We start from the raw sequence: 24,809 nt of genomic DNA on the forward strand, positions 1-24,809 counted from the left end.
TCGTGTGTTTTCCCTTGCGAAAAAACAAACAAAAGGCATGTAGAAATTAATGCTTCCCAAAGTCATACGCTTAGAAAAGAAAATATATACCTGAATGTTTCTTAGCTGCGTGCATGTTCCCATAAGAAAAATGAAACAAAAAATGAGAAAGTTAACAAGAGGATTTGATCCTTGCCCCACTAGTGAGCCAACTCAACCAGCATACAACCTAACCTGCGGTCCCTTTATTGAACAAAAGAAAGTAAATAGGCTCTTTAACATGTCTCCTCTACTACGTATGCATAAAAATATACGCGCATCATAAATGATAACTCATGTATAAACACCACAATTATTTTTGCAAGTGTTTTTCAAAAAAAATACATTCGATTATTTTCTGTGTAAATGATATGATAATATTTGACCACATACCTGATAACTTCCGTACAAATACCGCGGTAACTGACCCAGGAGAAAGAACAACTTGTTGAAAAACATGCCCCCGATAATTTCTAGGTAAACATAATGATTTTTTACGCACAATGGACACATGATCATAAGTGGCCAGCGGGGCGGTCTGGGATCGGTCCGATCTAGCAAACGCCTATTGTCCTGGCCTGACACGAGCTGCGATCTTATGTTTCATAAGCATGCTTTTGCCGCATCTGCACGTGGACCTCACCTTGCGGCCAGGCACGACACCCATGCTAGCAGGTGGTATTGCATGCCTCATGGTTAACTTACAAATATCTTGGTAATTTTTTAACCAGGCAAAAAAGTAGTCAAAGCATACCCCTAATAACTTCAATGTAAACACCATGATAAGTTACATACTGCATGGGTGATAACTTACGTAGTCCAGCATGGTAACTCTTGACATGAAAAAAATATCGTCAAAACATAGCAACACAGGATCTAGTTTTGAAGCTCTCATCGTGACGATTTTTCTATGTAAAAACTGCTTTCCAATCAACTCGACAGTTTGACCTACAAATCATTTTGAAGTTTGCCTTTTGAAACTTAGTCGTGTCAATAAAAAATTGGTACAAATCAATGCTCTCCAAAGAATTAAGTTTAGGAAAAAAATAGTCTATTCATGAATGCCTTTTTATTCCTATTATAAGAAAAGAAACATGACCAGGATAAAATAAATCAAAAATGAAAAAAAATCTCCCTAAAATCTTGAAAATCGTACTCCTCGGTAGCTCATCAGGTTAAGAGATCATATAAATAAATGGAGGAATGGTAAAAATTGTATACCGATGTTAATACAGTCTAGGATAAAATGAACTGATGATTTTTGACTGTGATATTAATGTAGTCACTGGCTCATAAATTCTCAGTTTTATCGTCACACTAAAGAGTAAAGGGACCAGCATGACCATGTTTAGAGAGGAATGTATTCAATGGATGTCATGAGAGGAAAGGGCATATTAGCATGATATTAAGCACATTCTTATTATTCAAAATTGCAGGCAATGGATTATCTTAAGAGTATATATCTTATGTGTACATAATGACGATTCTCATGATTGATATTCTTTAATTACCAAACCAAAATTGGTTAATATAGATTTTAATTTATATTTGGTCTAAGATTAGAAATATTTTCCATTGCCAATTTTGAATGGAAATTCGCATTTTATTTATCATGACATGCATAATGAGTACTCAAAAAGCATGTTACGAAAATGTTCTACCCTTGAAATACATTAGGATGTCTCTATACATCTCTTCATATATTATATTGCACATGATGTGTTTGACCAACAAGTATATCTATCTAAAAATGTTGATATTATTTGTCACAACTCAGGGGTAAAGGAATTTGCACATACACCGACGCTCTTATTCAGAAAAATATGTGAAAACTGAATTTACACAACAATGTTAAGACAGGGCATTTCTATCCCGTGCAGCTACACGGGTTGATTGCTAGTCTTATCTATAATGGAGTATTGAACCCAAATTTACATTAAACGATTCCTAACTCGAAGATAAAAGATATTACATCCATTTATTGATGCTAACTAGGACTCGTTGGTCCCCTTCTCCTTCAAAAACAAGTTGATTCTCTAGCTGATAATGGGCAGTCATCGGTAACGACCGAGAAAGCCCAACTTTGATGACAAAACAGAATGCTGGCACCCTATTGTCCTGATGCATGGTTCTAGCAACATGCTCCAAAGATCCAAGCCGTGGTGTCCAACACATATAAGTGCCGCTACACCTTGGTTGCATACTAATTACAATAGACAGGCCCCTTGCGTTAGGGTATCACTATCCGAACCCTTCTAATTGCCCTAGCCAAACAATTATAATCTAGACTGTCAAAGGTCCCGTCAAATCTCAATTCCTTATCTTTTAGGAGTGAAATAAAGTCGGTTCATAACTGAACTCCTGAAAGTTAACTCTCCAGAAAATTATTTGCCAATTCTTCTATGTTTTAGTTTGCATAATCCATTTCAATTACCTATTTGCACACATATTAAATCCAAACTTGGTAATTAAGGTTCACACACACGAATATTACAAATTAAAAAAGTACAAATTATTATTCAATTTCAAACACATGAAATGGTCCAAATGAAACAAACAAATACGATGCTCAAAAATCAAGTTCTATGGAGTGCCATTGGTTCACAACAAGATAATCTTGGAGCTGGGTATCAACTATCCAGTTATCGATGCTTCGATGAGTTGTGTGAAATCTTGGTATCATGTTTGCAATGTGTTCGGGTTCAATAGGATCCCGTTTGGAGATGTACCAAAATTTCTTTGTTATCTCTCTCATCATCAATCATAATTTTATGCAAGATAATGGAACCTGTCATTATTTGCCATCGAACCCGTGGGTTCTGATACTTGGCAGGGCCACAAATAATGGAAAAGAACTTTTGAAGCACATTGAAAGCTCTTTGTCAACATCCTTTTTTGTCAGTTCTTGGCTCATTGCAAAGTGAGATATCTTGTTTCCTTGAGGTTGCGGAATTGCCTTCACAAATGTGGCCCACGGAGGATATGTACCATCTGCAAGGTAGTAGCCCATCTTTTACTGACAACCATTGACAGTATAGTTGGAGTGAGGAAGATTTCCACCAACAAGCCACCCAAACAGTGGTGATCTCAAAAACACATTCAACTCATTATGAGAGCGACGCAATCCAAAATAAGAATGTCGAATCCATATATCCTTTGACCCAAGAATGCTTGTTACATCTTTGGTGTCCCCTCTGTACCGACCTTTCCATCCCATAGCATAATTCTTCAATGTCAAGCGCATGTAATCAAGTGATCCAAACAACCCTGGAGATCCTCATTCTTCACACTAAGCCAAGAGTCTCTCAGAGTCTTCTTTGCTGCATTCCCTCCAGTACTCTAGCCCATATATCTCAATCACGATTTGTGTGTATCTTCAAATGGCCTCATGAATTGAATCTTCTCCAATGCGGACAAAGTCATTACTGTCGTTGGTTGAACACCCATAGGAAAGCACTCGAACAATAGCGACACACTTCATCAATGGTCTTGGACTTATCTCTCCTAATTCACTCCCCCTCAGTTTAAAACATCCGACAAGCTCATCAACAACTTCTGCAATGGTGAGGAGAAGACCTTGGTGCATCTGATATCCTCAACAAAAATACTTCTCCCATTATGTTGAATTGGTTGCAAAGTAATTCTTCATAAGCTTGGCATGGCCCTCTGCACCGCCGTCCACCCATAGTCTCCTCATGAGCTATCATGGAAATGGTCATTCATAAATATCTCCTTCTTTCTCTTCCACCAATTAAGAGCTCTCAAAGATGATTTCTTAACCTTTTCAACTACACTATGTAATAATCTTTATTCAATTTTATTAAAAAGTGTAACACAAAGAAAATAGGAGTAGAAAATACACATAGGTCATTCGCAAAAACACTTTGTGGGTGGAGAAGTTGAGAGCTTCAGCCAGCGACATTGAGGTGAAGTCGAGGCTATGGGCAGATGGTGTGGTTACGAGCCTCGGCCAGCAACATTCAAGTTGTGCATGTCGGTCACATACAAACCATGCCACGGCAGAGCACCAGTGTTTCAAATTCTGGCGCTGCCTAATTCCTTCGTCAATGCTCTATGGCATCTCAATCGTCTTCCAGCTCTGTTTTGACCAAAATATGCAAGGGAGAAAACGTAACGTCCTAGTTCGTAAGTTCCGAGCCAATTCTATTCATCTCTCCATGATTATTGACTGATTTTATCAACAATGATTTTTAGAGAAGCCCTTATCATCATTACCACCCATGTCAAATTCATGTGATGAGGTTAATAATTCATGAGTCCCTTTTCATCCATATACGTGTGGATACACTGGAGGCATTGCACATGCAACTCTCATAGGAACAACATGAGGGATATTGCAAGGACAGGATGTATGATGACAACTATATCGACGCGTTACCCTGGCTCTACTGCTACTATGAATCTGCACATCAACTGATCATCTCATGATCTATAGCAGAAGACATTTGTAGGATCATCTAGGTGTCTAGAGAAGGGTGAATAAATAATAACAAAAATAACCCTTTTTAGCAAACTATTTTAAGCTAGTTACTACTGGTTGTCTAAAGCAACCTAGAGCATGCAAGTCTAAGAAATGTAAAGTGGAAGACGATTTTCCAAACATTGTGATTTATCTCGATGTTTAGATTTTTGGCACAATCTTGTGTCCTTGTTGTTGAAGGTTCAGACACAATGTCCTAAGACAACAAAGCTCTCGGCTAACTTGATCATCGAGGTCTAGTCCACATTGGACCTTAGCCCACACTACAAGAAATACTTCATTATTTGCAATTTAGATTAGACTACAACTTGGTCGGACACAAGTATTTGGAAATATACCTTCATGTTTCATCTTTTTTCTGGGATAATATGCATTTTGTATTTTCCAAAATATAGGGCTATGGTACCTCGTGTAGTTGATTCCAAAAATATTTATCTAAAATGCTCCTTTTTTTTCTGCATCGAACATAATACATTACATTGTTAATGTCAATGCTAGGTATTTTCTAAACAAGTTTCTATTATTTACGTATTAAATGAATTTTCTATTGTTAATGTCAATAGCTGGATGGATTTCAATAACATCAACTCAAGGCTAGGTATAAATGTGAACAAAAGACAAAAGCTAGAGAAACAAAAATGGTGATTAGTTGTTATCTTCTCTCCTTGTATGAAGAATGTTGACACAGAACCTCTTGTTCAGGAATGAAATTGATCCTATGACTCAAGCTTAACATTTTTTGACAATGACTATACCATTTTTTGATATTTTCACACATTTAGTCTATTACTTAAGAGATCAATGTACAGAAGTGTGTTTCTCATCTTGGGAATCGGTGCAGCTCCCTTTGTGATATGATCCGTAAGGAAGTGATGTCGGATATATGTGTTCGGTCCAGGAGTGTTGGACTGGATTGTGAGCTATGTTAACTTGTTTCATTATATCATGCAAAAGTGGGAATAGTTCAAGATCAATATCGTATCCATCAAACATTATCTTATCCAAAGAAATTGAGTGCGACAGTCTGTTGGATATTGTTAGGAATAAGCCACGCGAAGGAAATGATCAGCGTGTGTATGCTGGTCGAGCCGGGCACCGGTGCGTTGCCTCGTCTGTGACGAGTGAGCCATGTGTGCGTGCGCGGGGTGAGCGCAGCCGAAGTGTGGTGTGCACACTAGTTTTCGTGGCCGTTGATGTGGCTGCGCATAGAGTCGTGTAATTAGCTGCTAGTAGGTTGTTAGCTTCATGCGTGGTTTGTTAGCCCGCAAGACCTGGTGGGCGTGGTTGTTCTGAGCCTGGCGCAAGTGGTGGAGGTGGCCGTGTATGTGCGGCATAGCCAGGCCCCAGGCTACCAGGGCCATGGCGTGGGACGCGGCGGCTGATTTGTCCATTCACTGTAGCGATTAATACACTGTTTGACACTATTTACTACTGTAGCTAGGCTGTTGGTCTGGGGCATGGTCCCAACCTAGCTACGACCATGGTCCCAACGGATATGTATTCAACTTGTATGGTGGATTGCGAAAGAAAGTTTTGTTTCTTGGAGGTCCAACTAACCAGCGATCTACCAAAGAACTGACATGTTCCATAGGTAGTCTTCCTATCAACCTTTCAATCCACATAATAGAAATTTGAATATCCAACAATGCTTAAGCTACCCCTTTGTGGAAACCAAACCGCTAAGTTGGGTGTGTGCATGAGATATCTCAAGATTCTTTTCACAAGGACTAACTGAAACTACTTTTGAGCGACTTGAAACTTTGCAAGATGCATCCACTAAGCACGACATCAGACCTAGATGGATAAATATAATCTAATGTGCCTATCATGTAATGATATACTTTTTGTTCAATTTGGTTACCATTAATGTTGAGGTTAAGGTGGCCACTTTTTGGCATTGCTATCCTGTTTCATTTATCTTCCTCCAAGCTAGAATTCTTAATCGTAGCATTTATGTTTTTGTCATTAAATATGAATTTCCCTCGCTTGAGTTGCCTAATTTGAAAACAGAGGAAACTTCTGAATTTTTTCCATCATGGACCTCTCAAGTTTATCTGCCATCATCTTTGAACTTCTCGCTCAAAGCATAGTTAGTGGAACCAAAAATAATATTGTCCATATATATTTGGAAAACAAAAGGTTAATCATGTATCATCTTAGCTACACACTTCGTAAGGGACTTATATGATGCTCTAGCTTGAGTCCACCCGGTGTCTTCTGAAATTTAAAACATGGTCAGTAAGCTTAGCTTTTCAAATCCGGGAGGTTTCTCAACATATACTAGCAAATCAATTTTACCGCTTAGAAAAGAACTTTTAACATCCATTAGATAAAGTGTGATGTTCTGATGATTATCATATGTTATGAATGGCATCAATTCTAGACACAGGCACATATGCCTCATGAAAACACAAACCTTCAATTTTGTTAAGTCTTGGCCGAAGATAAAAGAATTGTTTTGCACCACTTGTGGATCCTTGGCTTGATTGTTTTGGAACATCTAGTTCATGCCAATGGCATTGTGCTTAGGTTATAATCTCTCCACAGATGTCCACAGACTACTCAAGTGCTTTTTCAATCCGAAAAGGACCGGGAGCTGGAGACAAATGAGTAACTCTCACAACAACAACTAATTTTGGGCATGAGCGAGTTCACCTTTTTCAATCCTTTGCTTGTGGCTCATATTTACTTTGGCATGACGAGGATGGTTCCATTTGAGTAGATTACGTAGTGTCATTTACATCCATGGGCTTGCTTTCTCCAACATTCATTTCTTTGATTACTTCTTAAGCCTACACTTAATGGATGAGGAACTCATGTAGAGTCTTCAGGTGGATCTTGTGAAGGTAGAAACAATTTTTGTCATGGCATGTTGTGCTCATTGTTGTGGGGTCCAACGGAAAATAATTACTTTACTAATTGTGTTGTCATTAATTAACAAAAAACTAATATGGAGGACTTGGATGCGCTTTTACCTTTTCAACTTTACTATTTTCCGCAACTCCTCGTAAATCTTAGTTGAGTTGATTGTGAACGTACAAAACTAGAATTTTAGATCTATCTGATAGATAATCATTATAAATTAAATTTCTTCATTTGTTTGAAGTTTATTGTGGTGTGTTAAACACCTAGTAATTTTTCTCTAATTTTTATGCACTTTGCAATAATATAACTCATGATAAGAAATAGCTCATGCTTTTTACTCATATTTTTTTTTCCTTGATGACATTTCTGTGCTTTTGGCTTTAAATTTTATTTAGGAAATTTACCGCATCAAGCTTCCTGGAAATATCACAGATATTGGAGAAGGAAGACCTGAAAATCAAAATCATGCCATAATTTTTACGAGGGGAGAAGCTCTCCAGACCATTGATGTAAACCAGGTATAACTTTCATATTTCACATTGTTCGTCTTGAGTTTCATGTGTCTGCCGAGCTAAAGTTGAAGACAGACAACCTAGTCATATTTCAATTTCTCGCTCATACCTAGACTCCACTAAACCAACAATGTGGGCTAGATGTGTGCAAGGACTTGGTCTAGAACAATGAACTCTTTGCCCCACCAGCCTTTTGTATGCAAAAAAATTCTAGAGGTAACAGAATTTTGTTGGCATTTCATCAGTTGTCTTGTAACTTTGTGAAATCCCATGTTTTTTCTCTTCTTGTCTATATATGTGGTAGCATACATGGGTTTCTTCTACTTCACATACAATGGAAAATGCGCAAGTGAGCACATGTGAGGAATTGTGCACCACGATGTATTTGGGGTTCTATATACTATGTATTTGCTTGTATTAATTATTTTTATTCCAAATCAACATGTGGAACCACTGAGGAAAGAAAACATCACCAATAGATATAATTTATTAAACCAACTTTCTCTCTCGTGTATTCCATGCCATGTGGCCCTCTTTTTAACAACGTTTTCCCAAGCACGCCTCGAAACTGTCCAAATGCATTACAAATGCTTTGTCATTTTTAGCATTCGTTGTTTTCCAATCACACTACAAATATAATGTGATTTGCTGGTAAACATTCTAGTGTCTTTCAACTGTGCCCATTAGCTAGGTCTTGAGCACATGTACTTTGATTTCAACACCATATCATGGCTACAAACAATTAAGATAATTGATATCCATGGAGAATCTAGTTACATGCGATAACAAATTATGTGAAACCAGTTCAGACTTTACCTATAGTTCCAAAAATAAAACTATTACTTCAATGGATAATAAAGGACTTGTGATCATTGCTTTTTAACCCAGGATAATTATGTCGAAGAGGCTTTTAAAATGAGAAATGTGCTAGAGGAGTTCGGGAATGAAAAGTATGGAGAGAGCAAACCGACTATATTAGGTCTCCGTGAACATATTTTTACTGGAAGGTTTGCCCATCTAAGAATATTCCAACTTTTAAATCTGGTTCTTGTCATTTTTGTTTATATTTCCATTGGTAACCCTGTTATATGTTTTTCTATGCCAGTGTTTCATCACTTGCTACGTTTATGTCCAATCAGGAAACCACCTTTGCTACCATTGGACAACGAGTTCTCGCCAACCCTCTTAAGTAAATCTTAATTTACTATGTTACATAAGCTCTTTATTCAATGCATTTATTTTGAGTATACATTAATTTGAATGCTCCGCGGTAATGGTTAATTAGCTATCAAATCAAATTATAACTATTAATTTTGAAAAATGCTTTTGTTTGTTGGACAAACCATCATGGCGAATTATTTTGTACTCATATTACTATTATATTAAGAGGTAGTTATGCTCGATAAGTTCATACATAATTATTGTTACACACTTAAACATTTATAAGCAAGATCAATCTATGTTAAAGTTCAATATGGAAAAACTCCTAATATAGGACTAGTAGTTGATAGCATAGTAGGAATTCTACGGTGTGCAATTCAGGTCTCTAGATTGTAGTTCCAATTAAGCTTTGAAAAATGTCGAATCCAGGTACGCCAACAGTTGCTTGAGTGCGACATAGACTTCATCCTTGAACCGTCGAAAGTACAAGATTGATAAAAATAATGTACCAGGACAAAGAACTATGATTAGAAATTTAGAAAAGTAAAATAGTTTGCTAATATATAATTTAGTATCGAAAAATATATTTTTGATTGAAAAGGTTTCAATTGAAATTTTAATATAAAAAATGGCAATTCAAATAATCTAAAAAACTTATTGATTTTTCATGACTAAAAATTGCTAGATAATTAGCACTACCAGAAAAGAAAACTGGAATAACCGCTTAATGGAAATGCTCAAACCAGGTACAAATGCCCACTTAAGCCCATAATAGAGGGACAAAGGCGCCAAATCGTGCTACCAGGAATAGAATACCTAAATGGTGCTTGTATCTATACCACATAGCCCACCATTAAGAATGACTACCTTAACATCGAGCTGAAAAAAGACAAGGACACCACTTTTAGAAGTTTTCACATTCATTCAATCGTAGTGATTTTTCTAACATTGCCCTTATTTGATACTTCTATTTTCCCATTTGAAAATATTACAAATTTATGTTTTCCCCGAAGTTTTCAATGTTGCCAAGTAACGCCTGATGTCAAAAGAGCCATATTTCTTAACTCTAGTTATTCACTCGAATGAGAAACTATTCTCTGCTTCTTGTCTTCCAAGCATTGCGAGAACCACCAATACAGACAATCATAGTGATCATTAGGTCGGGTCACTTTAGAAAAACTCCAGAGCTGTAAAGAGCTGGAGCATAAAAAAAAGAGTTGGACCAAGGTGACAGTAGTGGATGCCATAAGAGGCTTACCGATGGTGAGACAAAGATGAGCATTGAGCTCCATTGAAATCTCATGAGTCCATTGACCAGTAATAGATATATGACCAAGATCCTGGATATACTTCTCTTGGCGCAGGTACAAGATGGTAGACGTGGAAGAAACCTCACTCACAAAACCATAACAAAGTCGACATATATGAGACATGAGAAATTTCTTATTGTGATGTGACTCACAAAGGAAGTATAATGAGAAACTGTCTCTTGTAAGAATCATGTGATCAACATAGATAAGAAGAGGAATCCCTTGATGTGAAGTCAGGAAAAAAAGTCTTAGATCATTAGGAATGGCATCAATGACAGGTTGTATGATTGCTAATGAGAAGTTCTCAAACCAGGTACGAAGGGCTTGCTTAAGCCTATAAATATAGGGAGAATGCGACAAACCATGCTCTTAGGAATTTAATAACCCGATGGCGATTGCGTGTACCTCATGTGTCTCACTATTAGGAAACAAATTGTTGACATCAAGCTAGGAGATGGACCGAGCACGGACAGAGGTCGGGAAAGAAAATTACTAACAATGGTCATGTGATCCACAACAGTAAATATCCTGCCATAGTCATGACCATGCCATTGATGAAAGCATGGTCCCATGAGACTAGCCTCATAGTTCTCAAGAAAACCATGAGTGGAGGTATTAATTTTGTAGACCCACTAGAAAATGATGGAACCAACGAACCGAATAAAAGGAACAAGGTTCCACATGTCGTTCAGCTTAAGGGCACAAGCTTATCCACCATAACACACAATGATTCCTGATGAACACTAGCATGACTTTCAGAATTTAGCTTGACGAGAATAGGTCTAGAAAAACCAATGTGATCAATAGTATGCGTCGGATGAGCATGTAGGGCGGATTGAAGGTGGCATGCCATGAGAAAATGAAATCACACGAAGTGAAAGTTGTATATTAGAATAAGAAGATGGCTCAAGAATGCAATCGGAGTAGAAGGATAATCAAGAAAATATGACACACTAGTAGAAAAGATGGGTCAACAATAAAAGATGACGTGTCATGTACTCGCGGATGAAGTTGCGTCGAACAACTAAGATGGGATGCTTCTTGGATCCGCCTCGGAATATGGCGCCTTTGGATGCCATCTCGAGATCAAAGGCCCTGGGGAAGACTAGGGAAATGTCAATGCACAAAGACACCGAAGAAGCTCCGACTGTGTTGATGATAAAGACGTATGGGGAATATAACACAAGAAAAGATAGTGGGTCAACAATAGAATATCGAAATTTTCCAGACAAGGATCAAAATCATCAAAAGTATTATCCAGAGAATCTGTCAACCATCAGCCTATAGGATCACAAGAATGATATATATCCTTTATGCTCATCACAATATCATAAACAAAGACCAATAGATATGGCCGGTCAGCTTGGTGCACTCACGAGGTCCAAGAATAATAGATTAGAAACAACAAAAGATCCAATGACTAAAATAATCGATTGTGTCGCAACAAAGTTACTCGACTATAGTCACACCCTAAAGTAAAAACAACCAATCAAAAAATGAGGCAGAACACCAGAAACAAACATAATAGCGAGGTCATTCTCAATAGGATGATGATGCTTATGCATGGTCACACCATTCTGAGCATCAGTACTAGGACAAGCAGCATATACCTTGCTGGAAATGTTTATTAACATAATTGTAAAATGAAAATAGGAATCAATAGATTCACCTTAGTTTAGTGTTGTTCAATGTTGTTCTATTTTTTCTGTTTCATGTTTTCATATTTTTTATGTGAAATGCACATTTATTTTGATTGTGAGGCTTTTTGTGTTTATAAGTCATTATTGTAATGCTATACATGGTTTTGTTCCATTATAGCAATTACGAGATGAAACGGGAGATTTCTAAGGTTGACTTTGTATTTACATTGTTTGAAGTAGTTTTTATTTAATGTCTAAGGCTGTTTGTAGAGTTTTATATGCAAAGTATACATTTTCTTTTAACCATGATGTTTTTCGTGCCCCTAAGTTACTGTTTCAATATAATACAGGGTTCGGTTCCATTATGGCCATTCTGATATTTTTGATAGGCTCTTCCATATTAGTATGGGTGGCATAAGCAAAGCTTCAAAGACTATTAATCTAAGTGACATATTTTCAGGTAAAACTGCACTCGTATACAAATCGTGTAATTACCTAAAATGCAGTTACTGAATTCAATACTCTTAGGATTTAACTCTACAATCAGAGGAGGAAATGTCACACATCATGAGTACATGCAAATTGGCAAGGGGCTTCATATGGGAATGGATGATATTACAGTCTTTGAAGCTAAGGTTGCCAATGGCCATGGTGAACAAACACTGAGTCGTGACAACTATCGGCTTGGATGTCGATTTGACTTCTATAGAATGTTGTCTTTCTACTTCACTACAGTGGGGGTTTACTTCAGTAGCATGGTAATAATATTAACTACAAATATCTATGTGAAACCATTTCTCTAAAGATGTCTAAGCCATTTCTTTTGTTAATTTGAACTTTAATTGTGAAATGAGGCAAATTTTTACATATCATGGTGGCTCCTCCAATTATGCTAGTTTTTCTAGGAGATGCATGGTGCCTTTTATAAGTTTATGTTGATGTGGTTGGTGCATAATGGCCCAGCGACTCGGGAGGGGCGCTGGTGTAGCATTCCCATAATTTCACAATAAGTGGTATAAGACACAATTTATCCTGATAGAGATATCGGAAAGCTCATGGTTTTTGTTTTGGGACGAACATAGATGTGGCCAATGTCGATCGAATTACCTGGAGATGAGGCATTGGTTTAGCCATGTTTTTCTGGATGGGGTACAATACAAGACACCCCTACCAAACAAATAAAGGAAATTGCATGGATTACTTATTGAAATGTATCTATGAAATAAAAAGCATATAGGTGGAGATAATTATCTTTAAACCATTTATATCTTGACGCACCAGCATGCTAAGTTTCTTATTCAGCAATATGTAGAGTGTTTTTAATGTAAACAGAATGTGAAATGTGTTCATATACTTCTATTTTTGCAAGTTCTCAGCATGATGTGTGTACATGGTTCCAAACTTCCAACACGTAATGTGTTCATCATTTTTATTTTGGGATACTGACATCTATAATTGCATTCCTTCTTTCAGGCTACTATACTTACGGTTTATGTATTCTTGTATGGGAGGTTATATCTAGTTATGTGTGGCCTGGAGAAGTCTATTTTGCTGGATCCACGTATTCAGGACAACATCAAGCCTCTTGAAAATGAAATGGCTGCACAGGCTATTTTCCAGCTCGGTTTGATGCTTGTTCTCCCTATGCTCATGGAGACATTCTTAGAGCTGGGATTCTGCACAGCATTACGAAAATTATTTACCATTCAGCTTTCCTTGGCTTCTATGTTCTTCACATTCCAGCTTGGCACCAAAACCCACTACTACACGAGAACAATACTCCATGGTGGCACTAAATGTAGACCGAAATGCCGTGGTTCTTTTATGTACCATGCAAAGTTTGTTGACAATTATCGCATGTACTCCCGTAGCCACTTTATTAAAGGGCTCGAACTGTTGATTCTTCTGGTAGTGTATCTTGCTTTCGGAATTTCCTACCACCTCTCCGTCATGCACCTATTTGTCAGAGTCTCCATATGGTTCCTTGTCACATCTTGGCTCTTTGTGCCTTTTATATTCAATCCAGTTTGTTTTGAGTGGAAGAGAATGGTTGATGACTGGACCGATTGGTGGCTGTGGATCGGGAATCAACGGGGTATCGGCATGTCTGCGGATCAAAGCTGGGAGGCTTGGTGGATAGGTGAGCAGGAGCACCTCAGGAAGACTTGCGTGCCTGCTCTTCTCTTGGAAATCATCACTGCACTCCGATTCTTGATGTACCAGTACGCTATTGTGTACCATCTGAACATAGTGCGGCGCAGCAAAAGCATTCTTCTGGTACATCCTCTAAACATGGCCTCCTTTGTTTGCTTTATTTTTTATTTGTACAGTTGCAGAGAACCATAAGGTAATTTCCATTACGTTTACAGGTATATGCACTGTCATGGCTGGTCGTGTTCACGGTTCTAGTAGTTCTAAAGGTAGGACACTGCTCTTTCATACATAGGTCCAGTTATCTCTGATCAAATACTTTCAAATCTTACCTCTTGTATTTGGCCTTTGTCTTCAGATGGTTTCAATAGGAAGGAAGAAATTTGGTATCGTTGTATTCCTTTGCTTTGCCTGTGTGATGGCGAGCATAAGTGTTGTATTTAAGCTCACATTTTCTGATGTCCTTGCTGGTATTCTTGGTTCGGTGCCTACTGGATGGTTTATTCTGCTGGTTAGTGAAGCCTCTATTCATCAACTTGTTTCAGATTTACTTTTAGAAAATAGAAACCAAAGAACAAATATGGATTTCCCATCCTTTTAACTGTCAACCAGGTTATGTCAAATGTCATTAATCACTAAGTTTTAAATAGCCTTGCTATAGCCTGTCTACAGCTGTTTGAGCAGGGTGCCGCTAAATTGTACTCGTCCCTATTCATGTAGAATTCTCCAGTACAGTTATGAAAAAGCTGGTGGTAGCATAGCTATAACTGATTTTGAGGACCTCCGCTATTTGTCATAGCCTACTAGTTAAAACTATGTTAATCAGCAACAACTCTGGTACCCTGTTATTTAAATGACTTTTTTTCACAGATTGGGCAAGCATGCTCTCCATTTTTTAAGAAGACTATGGTGTGGGACTGCATCATGGAGCTCGGCAGGGTATATGACAGCTTCATCGGTTTAATCATGTTCCTGCCAATTGGGTTCTTGTCATTGTTTCCCGGTGTCTCAGAAATCCACACACGATTTCTCTTCAACAAAACTTGGTCACGGGGCATCCAAATCTCAATGATCCTTGCAGGTCAGAAGGACATATTGGAGTTTGATTAACCACTTTCATTAATTTCCCCCTCCAAACTCTCTTGGACAGGAAATAAATGATTTAGTTTTCATGATCAAATCTGGGTGTCTGTTTATGCTATATGTGTAGACATATTTTGAAGGTGCGTGTGAAAATACCTGGGGGAGTTTCTCCTTATCCATTGAGTATTTTCAGTTTTACGGTGTATACATTTCGTGATGAGTGAAATGCACACACAGTTATTGAACTATTTAAGAACTTGTAGTTTCATCCCTCGATCAGCTCAAAATTATAGAACTTGTATGTACAGTGCACATACGGACCTAAAGGCTTATATTTCACTAGGTCCAATCCACTCAAAGTCCATACAGTGAAACATGTGAATCATGGACCACAAGGGTCCCATCTGGCGACGGAGCTTGTCAAACATGCTGCATTGTCAGCCGTGTGCTCAGCAACAGTGGGAGGCTAATAGGGAGTAGAGGTCAGGGAAGGATATAAGGTGGGCCATTCCCGAGCAGCTCGTCAACGTTGACGATAGAAGCACAGGTACGTCGCCGGGTCGTACAAGGCAATGGTAGATTCAGGTGCACTTCCCGGTTGAGGAGTCCAACAGGGAGAAGCGGGGAGCAACAACGGAGGAGATTGACACACTAGTGAGCGAGCTGAACATGGCGAAGACAGGTACGGATCTGATGATTTGCATCAAGGTGGCTCAATTCTTTGGACAGAGAAGTTGGGAAGGCGTAGGCTGACTCATCTGTTGCCAGCAATTAAGACCGTCAATCTGAAAAGGCCTAGGTGGATGAGCGATAATGAATCGTCGGATCACGGATCTAAAACCAGCAAAGATCAGAAGGAGTACAAGACCACAAAATTTAAAAATTAAGAGTAGATTTTTAGCAATAATCTTGTCTTGGTCTAATTAGGAATCAACTATATTGGATCGATTAGTTCTACGTATTTGATTAGTACTTTAGTACTAGATAGTAGGTACATGCCCTGATTTAGCTCGGCATATTGCTGTAGAGTTTGATCCAGTTCAGGGAGAGTTGGTCGTGCCTAGCGTCTCTTTCTTCCACAGTGAACACACCCCTTTCCAATAGAATGAGTTGTCTTCTCCTATACCCTCTCTCTCTCTCTCTCTCTCTCTCTCCGCCTCCACATCCTCCCTCACCGATGGTGGATCTCTCTAGCTATGGCCACAATTCGTTCGGTCGTGGAGGCGCTCATGACAGATGGCGTTCGGCTCTGCTGGTAAAACTACAACAAGATCTCATCTTAATCGACCAGTTATTTTTGTGGCGTTGTTTTTCATCACAATATTAAAAAAGTTAATGTTCTTATTCAGGTTAATATTGCCTAGCATTCTAGTTATGGTTCTTTGAGTATATGTTCCTTTGATTCGGTTTGTATATTCTTTGAAGATGATTTTCTTCTCAATTGATCTGTGTTGGAAATATACCGATTGCCAGTTCATTTCCTGGATCTTAGAACATGTATGTGCATGTTTCATTGTTTTCGAACGCCCTGCAAAACTAACCCCAAACCTCCTCAAATCATGCCTCTTATTTAAGCACCACCTACCTCTGCTTCGAAGAAAGGAGACGTCGCTTCCTATCTCTCCCTCTCGTCCAATGGATCCGCTCCCCTCCTGGCATGTGGTTCTCACTCCGCCACCACAAATCGTTTCTTCACCATAATCATTGGCGCGCCTGACCGACGATATCCGGCTCAGGCCCATCCGCTCTCAATCCTAATTGGCATTCACATGTATTTACTTTTTATGCGAAAGTTGTTATTATTTTTAGAAGATCTATAATTTGGATTTCTTATTCGGGTTAAGAGTATGGGTCAATCTAGCTACACTAGTAGAAAATGGAGCTTTGAAACCAGTTTGTAAGGGCCTTTAGTGCCGGTTATGGAACCGGCACTAAAGTTTCGGCACTAAAGCCCCCCCCCCCTTTAGTACCGGTTCGGCACGAACCGGCGCTAAAGTGCCACCACGTGGCGTGAGCTTGCGCCCTGGTACGGGGGACCTTTAGTACCGGTTGGTGTTACCAACCGGTGCTAAAGGTTTTTTTTTGAAATTTGTGGAAAAAAAAATTGATTTTTTTTATTTTTAATTTTTCAAAATTATTTAATGATTTAGTCTCTAATCACCTCTCTTAACTGCTCAAGTGTGGATCACTCATTCCAAATCATCTAACTTCCCGACTAGTCACCCATCCCTCTCAGGTTCTATTCTCCTTCAGCCCGAGCACGCTTAACTTTCAGGTTCTATTCTCCTTCGTTTCCGAGTCTGCACTTGTTGTTTTCCTGACAATAGTAAGATGTCAATCCTATTAACCCTCAGGAGTTTAGCTTGAGCATGAAGTCACACATTTCACCGTTTGAGTTTGAAACTATTATTCTAAAAAAACAGTAATTATTTAGTAACGCTAATATTTCTTGAATAAGTTTGACCATAATTTGACCACAGTTTGACCATAGTTTGACCAGATTTGACCAAAATTCAAAAAATTGAAATAATTATTAGTAACACTAATATTCTTGAATAATTATGTAGTAACACTAATATTTCTTGAATAAGTAGTTTGACCATAGTTTGACCACAGTTTGACCAGATTTGAACAAAATTCAAAAAAACTGAGATACTTATTTAGTAACACTAATATTATTGCGTAATTATTTAGTAACACTCTATATTTCTTGAATCAGTTGTTTGACCGGTTTGACAAGATTTAACCAAAATTCGAAAAAAACATAAATTAGAGCATATCTTTTTTTCCTTTTACAATTTGTCATTTCAAAAATTGTCCTAAACCCTAAACCCGGGACTTAAAACGTCGGAAAACTCTATGCTAAACAGTAAAAACTAAGGGTTTAGACCATAAAACCTAACCCTAAACGCTGAAATCCAAACCCTAGCACTAAACGCTAAAAACGTCCAAAAAACGTCTAAAACGCCCAAAAACTCTATTTTCCCTTTGGAATTTTGTGATTTTAAAAAATTGTCGAAAGGGAAAACTGGTAATTTTTGTTCTGCAAATTTTGATATATTATATGTATTTTTCTGAATTAGGATGATTTAGTTATGATTTTTTTCAAGTTTGAAAATTGCCCTATAGTCCCGGTTTGTGTCTCCAACCGGTACTATAGGTCAGACCCCTTTAGTACCGGTTCGTGGCACGAACCGGTACTAAAGGTTAGACCTTTAGTACCGGTTCTTGCCACGAACCGGTACTAAAGGTGATCGTGGGGCCCCGGCCTGACGCCAGCCTGCCACCACCCCTTTAGTACCGGTTCGTGCCACGAACCGGTACTAAAGGTTCAACACGAACCGGCATTAATGCAAATCCGTTCGAACCGGCACTAATGGTACCATTAGTACCGGGCCAAAATCAAACCGGCACTAATGACCCTTTTTCTACTAGTGCTAGGGTTCTTATTACTATTTCATTTCCTTGATCTTAGTGTAAGTACTCGAATGTTTACACACATACAAACACCACATTAACTTTTGAACGGGGAAAAAGTTTATGAAAAGATAGCCCGATAACTTCCATGTAAATAACATGGTAATATACGAATTGCAGACCCGACTTACACACAAACACCATGATAACTTTTGACCGAAAATATCAAATGTTCAAAACATACCCACAAACACCATGGTAACCTTTTGATTTCGAAAAAAGTTATTGAAAACAATACCCCATGGTAATTTCTTTGATGCATGGTCATATACACACCTCATTCCTAATAACTTAGGTATATACACAACGGTAACTTTTACATCATGAAAAAAGTTGTTTACATACACACCTCAATAACTTGTGTATAAATGTCATGATAATATACATACAACAGAGCTGATAACTCACATATAACACCGGATATCTTTTTCCCTGGATAAAGTTGTTTGAAAACGTACCCCGATAACTTATGTGTAAGCAACATGATAATATACATACAACAGAGCTGGTAAGTCACCTACAAACATCATGATAATATTTTGACCCGGAAAAATAGTTGTTAAAAACCATACACTCGGTAATTTATGTGTAAATGACATGATAATATACGCACAACATAACTAATAATCCACGTATAAATACCACAATTATTTTGGCATGTGTTTTCCAAAAAAATACACAACTTCGATTATTTTTTGTGTAAATTATATGATAATATTTGACCACATACCTAATAACTTACGTACAAATACTGCGGTAACTGAGCCAGGAAAAAGAACAACTTGTTGAAAAACATGCCCCCGATAATTTCTAAGTAAACATAATGATTTTTTACGCGCAACGGACACATGATCGTAAGTGGCCAACGGGGCGGTCTGGATCGGTCCAATCTAGCACGCGCCTAAATTATCCTACCTTACACGAGCTGCAAACTTATGTTTAATAAGAAGGCTTTTGTTGCATCTGCACATGGACCTCAGCTTGTGGCCCATGCACGACACCCATGCTAGATGGTGGTATTACCGGCCTGATAGTTAATTTACAAATATCATGGTAATTTTTAACCAGGCAAAAAAGTAGTCGAAACATACCCCTAATAACTTTGGAAACACTATGATAAGTTACGTACTGCATGCGTGATAACTTACGTAGTCCAGCGTGGTAACTCTTGACCTGAAAAAAAAGTCATTAAAACATAGCAATATGAGATCTAGTTTCAAAGCTCTCGTCATGAAGATTTTTCTATATAAAAACTATTTTCCAATCCACCCAAAAGTTTGACCTACAAATCAATTTGAAGTTTGCTTTTTGAATCAATATATGATGACATCATCAAATTTGTTGGTGTATGCATGCATGTTTAAAAATGAAGTGCTCACTCGCTCCTCACGCTCGGTCGCATGCATGCCTGAGTCCCACCCTCCTCTCGCATGCAGCAGATCGAAGCTAGTACGAGTCGTCCGTATCTGTTCTTAAACTTAGCACGTTTGAAAGTTAGTCATGGACATAAAAAAATAGGTGCAAATCAATGCTCCCCAAAGAATTAAGTTTAGCAAAAAAATAGTCTATTCATGAATGCTTTTTCATCCCTTTTGTAAGAAAAGAAACATGACCAGGATAAAATAAATAAAAAATGAAACAAAATCTCTCCCAAAAATCTTCCAAATTGTACTTGAGTTATAATTTTCATAAGATTTTACTTGGTATATGTACCAATTACAGGAAGCAGACTCCTCGGTAGCTCATGAGGTTAAGCGATCATATAAATAAATGGATGAATGGTGAAAATTATATACTGATGTTAATACAGTCTAGGTTAAAATGAACTGATGATTTATAACTGTGATATTAATGTAGTCACTGGCTCATAAATTATCAGTTTTATCGTCACACTAAAGAGTAAAGAGATCAGCATGACCATGTTTAGAGAGGAATGTATTCAATGGATGCCCTGAGAGGAAAGGGCATATTAGCATGATATTAAGCACAATGTACAGTAATTCGCAGCCCGTGTCAAAATCCTCCCTTTCTATTTGTCTGAACTCCCGTCTTGAGTCCATTACATATTTCTCTTTATTGTTCTCTTTCCAAGCGAATTGTCTGAGATTAATTGTTTGACCAAAGAATTTAATGTAAACAAAGATTAAACGTAGAATATTTCTTGTGTTGTTTGTTCTCAATTATTATTGAGATGTCATATTTTATAGTTGGGCAGTTGCTACATCTGCACGTATAAATGCAAAAAGGTACATATTCTCCAAATAAAAAAGATATGAATAAATACATATAAAAATCGACATAGGTTAGAACTTCCGGATTTATATTTGTGCTCATGGACATTTCAATACTTCTCTTTTAACAAACAAGTGATATATTGTTGCTTTACATGGTTGCTAGGTCAGAAACTTCTCAAGGAAATCTGTTTTGCACTTATCCCTTAAAAAGTATATTAGGCAAGACGTTCATTTGAATAGTCATTGTTCTTTACGTTTTTGTTAAGTTGTTGGTTCATAAACGGTGTGGGACTGTGCAAAAAATTAATGTTGGACATAAATAGTTATTTTCATGTTTAGATATCATTGTGCTATATAAAATTATTTAGCTGGCACTATTGTGGAGAGTAGTTAGGACACCATTGGAGTTAGTAGAAAGTAACTTATGGAATAATGTGGGCACAAGGCTCAATGGCATTTAATTTAATTGGCAAATTAAGTTGACGTACACTAGGTTCTTATAAAATGTTTATCATGATAAAGGATACCCATTTTAATAAACTTTATATTTCATAAGTTGGTTCTGTATGGTTAACACCCTCATCAAGAATGTCTCCAGTGGAATACCCTAGACATACGCTACTGCAAGTTGAAAAAAATCAAATGGTTCTGCATTACGAGGACATTATAATTCTTCTCTGTGTCGCTCAGCAGCATGCACATCAATTTAGTATTTAATTAATGACTAATCCACCACTGAATGACAAAAATTTTCACCGACTCCCACATGATTGGATGTTGAATCACATTGTCATTCCCATTCTTATTTTCCCAACCACACTCACTAACTAGGAAGTCACATTTTGTTGTTCTTTCCAGTCAAATAGGCTTCGCAATGATGCATCAATTTCCACAGTTTTACGTTGTAGTAAGTCATAGTTTATAGTAACTTTTGTCTCATATATATTTACTAATTCGAGGTTGTGTATGTATCACCATGTGAACTAACATCTTCTAGATTAATTAATAATTTAAAGATTACGATGACACTAGCACACATACCCGTGCGTTGCAACGGGGAAGAAAATTGATTTGCCCATCAAAACATCCATCGGCGCAGTATGGTGGGGCAGGGAGATGCATGTCGCGGTATAGACAAATACATACCATGCTTTAATTTCTATTACTATGGTGCATGCAAGCATGGCCGATGAATAAGTATGAATGGATACGTGCGTCACTTCCTCTTTGACCCCTGAGAAGTAACCTCTAGTTGAATGGGTAGGAAGGCAGTTCAGTGGAAGACGACGTCCGTATCGATAGTGAGGCGCTTGTGGTAACTTAATCAATCTGAGGACTCGTCAGCTCAGCCTCTCAGAGGTGCTCAAAAGGGGCATGATATGCGTGTGTGCACTCATAGGGTTAGTGTATGTACGTGCTTGTGACTTGTGAGCATCTACGTCTACTGTGTTTATAAAAAAAGTTTTATTTTAATCTTTGCATGCATCAATAATGTGTTTGTGCGTTGCACCGAAAGAAAGAAAACTCATTGCACGTTTCTAGTGACTCATTTATGTTGCCACTTTTAATGTTCACCACCGTCGTCGATGATGGTAGGATCTTTGGCGTCTGCAGTTACCGCATTCATGTTCTCCGACGGTGCCTCCTTTATCTTCGTGCTATTATCGGACGGAGTAATATTTTTTTATATATTTTAATGCAATTTTTTGCGTTATTTGGACTTGTCCAAACACAAGCATTTCGGTATAAAGTATTCCCTAAAAAAAGGCACACACATATCTTGTACCCCACTCCAAGAGCCATGCAACATCTTCACATATTTACGCGTGTCGTAACACCTCAACACCAATTCTCTAGTTTCTTTCCATAATAATAATTATTATATTTGTTTTATTTTATTTTGCATTGCATCATGTCATGATGCTTTAATTTGTAATCAGGTTGTTCATGCCCTCAACTTGAATTAAAAATTGCTAACCCAAATAAGACGTGAATGAATAAATTGCATAGATCTTTGTTTAAATCGAGAGAATTCACATGGTGGTTCTCTTTTATAACCTATGAACATAGCCTCCCAATGTTATTTGGGAGCTAAAATAAGGTACTCCATTATTTGAAAATTACACATAAAAATAATTGCAATTGAAATACATTTTGTTTCTAAATATTTTCAAATCAATGCTCTATTCTCCATTACTCCAATTCAAGCTGTGGAGCTTTGATATATGTCAGAGTAGGCACATGCAAAAAAAATAGTAGCTCAAACAGAAAATATTTGATTTTTCTTCTCTTATCTCTATTTTTCTCTATTGAAAAATTGCAGTGCACAGTCCCAGTTTTTTTTTTGGGGCGCAGCAGCAGCCTCCGAGCAGGCCGAATAAGAACTCCTCAAAAAAAAAGCAGGCCAAATAAGGCCAGCGGGCTCCAAGGCCGAACGGGCCCAGCTGCACAGCACAGCTCTACCCCCCGCTAACCCTAGCGACAGGGGAGAGCGTCTGCTCGATCCCTTCATTCGCTCCCTCCTGCTCGATCCCCAGGCGACAAACGCGCGCACCCGCCGCCGCCAGGGCACCCTCACCTCGCCTGATCTCCCGCCTCCTTTGCCCCTCCCTCCGGCGAGCCTCTTCTTCCCCACCGACCGGGCCTCCTCTTCTCTCCCTTGCGCCCCCTCAGGCAACGGCGCCCATGGCCACAACCCACCCGACCGGCCCTTTCTTCCCTTCCTTCCATGGCCTCTCTCTCCCTTGCGCCCCTTCTCTCCTCTGTACATCATCCTCTGGCCCACCGGCGCCCTGGTCACCACCGCGTCCAGCATCACTTCTGCCCCTCTGCCGCTTCACCTCGTCAATCCATTTCCTCCTTCACTCTGTTCCTTTTCCATCGGTCCCTTCCTTCCTTCAGTCACTTCCCTTTGGGGAGTAAATTAATTTCTAATGCGGCTTGTGGATCCTCATTGTAACTTTCGTATGTATGAACTGGTGAAAATACATGGAACTCAGCGAGGCGGCTATACTTGTATTGAAATTTTGCAATTGGTAAGCGACGCGATGCTTAGGAGGCAGTGTACGATAAAATAGATGGAACTCCGAGCGTACGAGTAACAAACGTTGACGTATATACAGTGGTAAAGATTAGGGATTAGGGAAAGAAAATGAAAGGCAAGTGTCCGTGCTCAATATTTATGCGTAAAACTACTCAATCTTGAAGCCGATCTAAATAGGAAAACCCAGACGTCTGTCCCTTTTCTGGTCCGAACACGTGCGAACCATTATGAAGATCTATCTTTAAATCATGGCCGTCAATCTTTATGGCTAACACACAATCAACAGATATAAAAGGATGACGTATGGAGAACTATGAAAGCCTCTGTCCTTTATTATTATTAGGTATAGATGGGCCGGTCCACGTGTCAACATATCATAGGCGCCACTCGCCCATTGGATGAGTTGACACGTGTCTCCTCCAGTCAATGATAATTTTACACGTGGAAAATCCCTATTGATCGGGGCTGTTAACGGGTTATCGGATCCAAAACCCGACCCGATAGCTTAACGGCGTTCCGTTATGGTGGATGCCACATGTCGGTCACCCTTGACAAAAGAACTTCTGTGACGCGTGATTTATTGTCATGGAAGTGGACACTTCCATGATGATAATTTTGGTAATGTCATGGAACACTTCTACGACAGCACAGGTATGACTATCTTGATTCTGTCATAAATTTGTCATGGATGTACATGCATGACAAAAAAGCCACCTACTGTGACAAACACGTATCATCACGAAAGTGTATTTTTTTTGTAGTGCCCGGACGGTGACGCGGACAGCCCTTCGGGAGGACCTTCGAAACTCGAACG

The 24,809-nt window shown here is 38.5% G+C and overlaps 1 protein-coding gene across 2 annotated transcripts in view; it reads left to right on the top strand.

The window, feature by feature from the left end:
• The window catches only part of LOC125512121 (callose synthase 7), a 47,374-nt gene extending 31,867 nt beyond the window's left edge, over window positions 1-15,507 (top strand). For both annotated transcript variants that reach the window (XM_087531346.1, XM_087531345.1), the window contains 9 exons: window positions 7,780-7,902; window positions 8,785-8,903; window positions 9,002-9,085; window positions 12,358-12,467; window positions 12,536-12,765; window positions 13,481-14,284; window positions 14,377-14,427; window positions 14,517-14,669; window positions 15,029-15,507. In XM_087531346.1, coding sequence (XP_087387472.1) covers window positions 7,780-7,902; window positions 8,785-8,903; window positions 9,002-9,085; window positions 12,358-12,467; window positions 12,536-12,765; window positions 13,481-14,284; window positions 14,377-14,427; window positions 14,517-14,669; window positions 15,029-15,268 — 1,914 coding nt within the window. In that variant the 3' untranslated portion in view covers window positions 15,269-15,507. The remainder of the gene's footprint in view (window positions 1-7,779; window positions 7,903-8,784; window positions 8,904-9,001; window positions 9,086-12,357; window positions 12,468-12,535; window positions 12,766-13,480; window positions 14,285-14,376; window positions 14,428-14,516; window positions 14,670-15,028) is intronic.
• The last annotated feature ends 9,302 nt before the right edge of the window (window positions 15,508-24,809 follow it).

This window comes from Triticum urartu, chromosome 6A (genome assembly GCF_056163025.1).
Source record: "Triticum urartu cultivar PI428250 chromosome 6A, HENAU_Tu73, whole genome shotgun sequence".
NCBI lineage: Eukaryota > Viridiplantae > Streptophyta > Magnoliopsida > Poales > Poaceae > Triticum > Triticum urartu.